Raw genomic sequence first — 6,078 nt, 5'->3', positions numbered from 1 at the left:
CCTAATAAGAACAAGCACTATGTAATATGGATGTATAGACGGAACTAATGGACATGAACATTCGGACAAAAGCCAAGTCCTCTCATGTCCAAGACGGTCTACATTTTTTTACAAGCAAAACTGACATTACCGTGAAAACCTGATATGCTGGCGAAAGGTTGGAATAAAATTTTTGATACTTTTTAATCTGTGTGGACTGGCAACCCTTAATTATCACAAACATGAGCAACAACATGAGTGTTTAGTATTTGCCTTTTTTTAGTGCAATTTTTTTTTTCATCAGAGATTTAATTTCTTCATCCATTTATTTGTAGCCAATGTTTAAACTTTGAATTTTGTGGGTGGGGAACACCAATACCAACATACAGGCACAAACTTAAATGTGCGAAGCCTGAGGTGAAAACAGTGAAGAAGTCGACCAATGAAGCGAAGATGCAACTTCAAGACTGTTTCGACTGCACAGATTGGAGTGTCTTTGAAACTTCAACTGGCAGCTTGGATGAATATGTGTACACTGTTACATCCAACATCAGCTTCTGTGAAGACGTGTGTGTACCAACAAAGGCATTTAGCACGTTCAATAACAACAAGCCATGGTTCACTGCCAAACTTTGCCAACTTCGCCACGCTAAAGAGGACACCTATCGGAGTGGAGACAGAGCCCTGTCCAATCAAGATCGTCTTGACTGTCTGATACAGTCTGATTTTGTTGGTCTTTGTGGCAGCACCAAACCAGACTGTGATGGATAAACAAAGGACTGATTCAATGACTGATGTGTAGAACTTCCTCAACAGCTTCTGTGGCAGGTCATAATTCCTCAGAACCCACCAGGAGGACATCCTCTGCTGGGCCTTTTTGAGGATGGAGTTGATGTTGGTCTCCCATTTCTGGTCCTGAGAGACTGTAACTTAAACGTCTCGATGGTTGACACAGGGCAGTTGGACAGTGTGAGGGCACCTGTGGCGAAGGGTGTTTCCTGCAGTCCACGATCATCTCTACCTTCTTGAGCGTGTTCAGCTCCAGGATCTGCTGGCCGCACCAAAGTTCCAGCCGCTCCAGTTCCTGTCGATACAGACTCGTCACCGTCATTGATGAGGCCGATGACTGCAATGTTGTCTGCAAACTTCAGAGGTTTGCAGCTGGCTGTGTTGAGGTGCAGTCATTTCTGTAAAGAGAGAAGAGCAGCACAGAGAGAACACATCCTTGGGGGGCCACGTGCTGATGTGCGTGGGCATGTGGTGGTGTCCCCCAGCCTTACCTGCTGTGTCCTGCCCGTCATAAAGCTCTAAATCCACTGGCAGATGGCAGGCGAGATGCTGAGCTGGAGAAGCTTAGAGGAGAGGTGTTCAGGGATGATGGTGTTGAACACAGAGCTGAAGTCCATGAACAGGATGCCTGTGCTGTGGCGGTGTTCCATGATGAAGTGCAGTCCCATGTTGACTACATCATCCACAGTCATGTTTCTTGGTAGGCAAACTGCAGGAGGTCCAGCAGGGTTCTGTGACGCTCTTGAGGTGGTCTCACACGAGGCGTTTGAAGGACTTCATGACCACAGATGTCAGAGCGACAGGTCTGTAGTCATTCAGTCCTGAAATTGCAGGTTTCTTGGGGCCTGGGATGATGGTGGAGCACTTGAGGCAGGATGGGACTTGTAGTAGTTCCAAAGATCTATTGAAAATGTGTGTGAAAACTGGAGTGAGCTGGTATGCACAGACTTTTAAGCAGGAGGGGGACCTGCAGCTTTGTAGATCTTTTGTTGTTTAAAGACACGTTTCACATTTGTGAATGGTCAATGCAAAAGAGGGAGTCAGAGGTGTGATGGTGGTCCTCGATGCTGCGGCTGGGTGGTGTGGGGTCTGAAAGTGTCCTTTTATAATCTGCAGTCGAACTTCTTCAAATCATCAGCCAGTCCTTTATTGGTCTCCACTTGGGGGGATGATTGCTTGTAGTTGGTTAGCGAAACTGACGCAGTCACTAGCAGCAAACTGATTTTCCAGCTTTTCTGCATAATTTCTCTTATTTATTTTGTCAGCTGGTTTCTGGCTTGATTGTATGGGGCTCTGTCCCCACTCCGATAGGCATTCACTTTAGGCTGGTGAAGTCTAGTTGTTATTGAAGGTGCGAAGTCTCTTTGTTGGTAGACACACGTCTTCACAGAAGCTGACAGCTGAACCGTACAAGTCCTTCAGTGTGGTATAGCAGTTGTGTAGAATGTTGTTTTCCCTGGTGGGACAGTCAACGTGCTGTTTGTATTTAGGAAGTTCGCGGTTGAGTTTTGCTTTGTTAAATTCTCCCAGAATAATAATAGTGTCGCGGTCCGCTAAGTGAAGTTGGAAGCCGGGCAGCATCGGGGATGCGTTCACAAAGCCAAGTCTCAGTGAAGCAGAGGGCAGCAGAACGTGCAATGTCTTTACTGGTCTTTGTGAGGAGATGTAGCTCATCCATTTTGTTGGGTAAAGAATGTAGATTTGCGAGGTGAATCGACGGAAGTGGTGTTCGAAATCCACGCTGTTGGAATGTAACTGGCATTTCAGTACGCTTCTCTCTGTGGCGCCGTCTTCGCATACTACATACACCATAGAGCGCAGCCGCTCCACTGGTAAGTAACCCTGAGAAAAAACTGTGGAGTTGTGATAGTTGGCGAAAGAAGGTTCGGCGTAGACTCCCTGATGTTTAGCAAGTCTTCCATAATTTAAGTCGCGTAATGTCTACAAAGACGAACAAGAAAGACAGAAACAAGGACAATACTAGAGAGCACGTTACCAAGCCTACCACCCGACCGAATAGGCCCCATTAAATCTGCACTCTCTGAATTTTCAATATCTGTTCTGAAGCTGTTGAATGATTAGGTCACACACTAGTTCACAAAGTGGTGAACCTCACCGCATCAAGATTTTAGTTTCGTTTTTGGAATTATTCTAAAAATGTGTACCTAATTAAGACATGCAAGGGTGTGTCATTTTATTTGTCACCACTCAATCTCTATTCAAGAAGCCTGTAAAAACAAGTGACGAGGGCAACCAATCATACAGACAGGGCCAGGCTTGAAGAAAACAAGAAAACACACACACCACTATTTACCTGGAAACGTTGGAATAGATTCATAGGCAGGCTGAAGCGGATCAAACTCTGACTCCACTTTTGTCAACGAGTAGAGCTTATTGAGGTGAGTGTGTCAATTTGCATTTGGGTATAGAAATATAGTGGCATTGGCTCTGATCACAGTGCTGTTTGAATTTAAGTACTGTACAGTAGTACACTTCTACCATTTCTCCCACAGAAGTAGTTTAGTGTTTCATCAGTGAGCACAGGATATATGCTGAATTGTCTAGTTGTATTTGTCTAATCTTTGTTTTGTTCACCTATTTGTCACTTGCTGTATTTTGTTGCCCAGGTAATGCGTTTCCATTCATCTTTCTTGTACTTTTTAAACCTTCTTTCATGTCTGGAGCCATTTTGCTCTTCTTATTAAGAAAATGTAGTGAGCTGGCGTATTGCAAATTATAGTTTAAAGAACTTGGGTAAAAGAAAGTCATTTTGAGAAAGTTTTCATTGTGATTTCAGTTTGTACTCATCCTCCATCATCATCATCTTCATCATCATCATCTTTATAATGAGCACTAAGTGGTCATTCCTGCTATTGCTGGCTGTGGTCCTCGCTCTCACAGGCCGAACTCAAAGCTTCAAACCACTCTTTGCATCTGAGAATTCCATCTCTCACCGCAGCATTACAATAAGGGCAGTTCTCCGAAAGACAGCCGAGGTCTGCCAAGACATTGCTGCTGCAGAGGGACGGGACTTCGGTTTGACTGTAAGAGTGAAAATCATACTTGTGCCTGCAAATGTCTCAATGAGATGTCGTATATATTTAAGTTTATATTTGTTTCTAAAATCTTGCTGCCTTATTCAGCATAATAAAAGTATAAAATAATAATAATAATAATAATAGAAATAATCTGTTCCAGTCTCAAACTATGTCATCGAAAAACCTTAAATCCGAACAAAAACACTGACAATGCTCAAATTCAGTTTTCTGTCGACCCTCAAAACTTTAAAGTAACTTTGCCACTTATTCTGTTTTTCTTCAGATTGATGACGGTCTAACGATTGAACGAGTACACCAGGAGTGCTCCTCCTCCTCAGACATTTCATCCTCACGACTGTCCAGTTTCTTGTTCCATGCATTCATTGCCGATATGTACTTAAGCAATGCACATGTTGATTTAAATTTTCCATTAAGTGCAGAGCACCATTTTGATGACGAGGGCTTCCAGGGAGGACGAGACATAATCACACTAGGTACAGCACTTCCTATCTTCTTACCACAGACCAAACATCACTAGAAATGGAGTGGTGCACGCACACACCTTAGATTTCTACTTGTAATTGTAGAAGATCAAATTGATGAATAATTAACTGGAGAGGAATTTACAGTAAAACACAAACGGTACAATGCTCACAACTGCATTTGACAATTTTGGCAATTCTCCTTCATAACCACCAGATTCATCCACCTACTTTCTTACCTTCCAATATGCATTCAGCCCTCGATTCTCTTAACTGCATATCCTGGCAATTGATTCCGTTGGAAAATTGGGTGTATGGGTATAAATAAACATGTGTTGTTATCCTTATGCTACTGTTTTTTTAGTACTAATGTATTTGGTTTGTGCCTGATTTTGTTCTTCCTGTACCTGTGGACTTTTATTACAAGGGGCAGGGTGCTGCCAGCCAGAAGTTCGTCATTCAAACAGATCAATGATGCATGACGGGCATATACTGTATGATTTTTATTTTCGTTGGCCCATGGACATTTATACACAAATTAATTGAACTCAAATGGACAAATGTGATGTTCCAAAGAAAATGCTGTTGATTTGATGTTTCTGTCACCTGTCTGCTAGATCAACCTTTATTCCAGTTTGGTTCCATGTGAACATTGTTGTTGACGTAAGATTAACAGAAGCACATATAACATAAATAATCTCTCACTGTTGTATTGTACTGATAAGGTGTGTCTGCTGTGAAGTCCAATGTGAAAATGGAGAACTTCATCATAGGGCGTTTGAATCTTGGAGCCCTATTGCACACTCTGCAAGTGAGTATAAAGATAATCTTGTTGATATTGTTGAATAGTGAAGTGGTGTAGTTTTGGAGGTGTGAAGCAACCAGCAACCAATGTGTGGTGTGTGCACATAAAATATGACATTGTTTACTTCAAGGACTTCTACAGCCACAGCAACTGGGTGGAGTTGGGGAACACGGCTCCTTACAATGTTTTGATCACACCTAACCAACCCCTTGAGAATCTGGCAGGTAAGATACTGGATTAGTTCACTTTCATAGGCATGCTCTCCACCACAGCAGTACTTTGTTAGAATTGTGGTACAGTATACAGTAACCATCCTGTTATAACTATGCATTGTTTATTTTTAAACTGGTCAAGACACAACGGGACTCATGTACTCTATATATATTATCTACTTCGTGATATAATACCCTGGGTCTGTGTCACTCGAAAATGCCCTAAGCCGATATGAGAGAGAGAGAGAGAGAGAGAGAGAGATCCCCACACCAATGTTTATAAAACATGACATTGTTGTTGAAACTCAGCCATGGAAATGATTTATTTTTACCACTGATTGAACTTATACACTGCATCTTTCGCTGTAGTGGATTTCAGTAAGTTGTCACTGTCCATGTTTTCTGTTTCACCATCTGTCTCAGTCAAGCCTGTAACAGTCGGGAGATTTGGGGAGGGGTGGTGGGGGCTTGCAGGCCTTATTGCCATTACAACTTCTTACTTGCAAGTCACATACGGTGCCGTGAAAAAGCATTTACCCCCTTCTCAAGTTCCTATTTTTTTTGCATAGTTTTCCCACTTTGTGTACATTCATTTGAGAACATTCAGTTTGGAAGCTGAAGCGCACTTGGATTCTGCAGCAGGACAATGACCCAAAACACACCAGTAAGTCAACTTCTTAAGGGCTTACAAAAAACAAATTGAAGGTTTTGGAGTGGTCCAGTCAAAGTCCGTACATGAATCCAATTGAAATGCAGTGGCATGAGCTTAAAAA

The 6,078-nt window shown here is 42.5% G+C and overlaps 1 protein-coding gene across 1 annotated transcript in view; it reads left to right on the top strand.

Moving 5' to 3' along the window:
* The first annotated feature begins 3,009 nt into the window (after nt 1-3,009).
* LOC133476221 (von Willebrand factor A domain-containing protein 7-like) overlaps nt 3,010-6,078 on the top strand; it is a 25,888-nt gene continuing 22,819 nt past the window's right edge. The window contains exons 1-5 of the mRNA XM_061769336.1: nt 3,010-3,167; nt 3,566-3,812; nt 4,090-4,300; nt 5,014-5,099; nt 5,224-5,317. Coding sequence (XP_061625320.1) covers nt 3,615-3,812; nt 4,090-4,300; nt 5,014-5,099; nt 5,224-5,317 — 589 coding nt within the window. The 5' untranslated portion in view covers nt 3,010-3,167; nt 3,566-3,614. The remainder of the gene's footprint in view (nt 3,168-3,565; nt 3,813-4,089; nt 4,301-5,013; nt 5,100-5,223; nt 5,318-6,078) is intronic.

Source organism: Phyllopteryx taeniolatus, chromosome 4, assembly GCF_024500385.1.
Source record: "Phyllopteryx taeniolatus isolate TA_2022b chromosome 4, UOR_Ptae_1.2, whole genome shotgun sequence".
NCBI lineage: Eukaryota > Metazoa > Chordata > Actinopteri > Syngnathiformes > Syngnathidae > Phyllopteryx > Phyllopteryx taeniolatus.
Note: the sequence above shows the minus strand (reverse complement) of the source record. Positions and strands in the feature narration are given on the sequence as shown.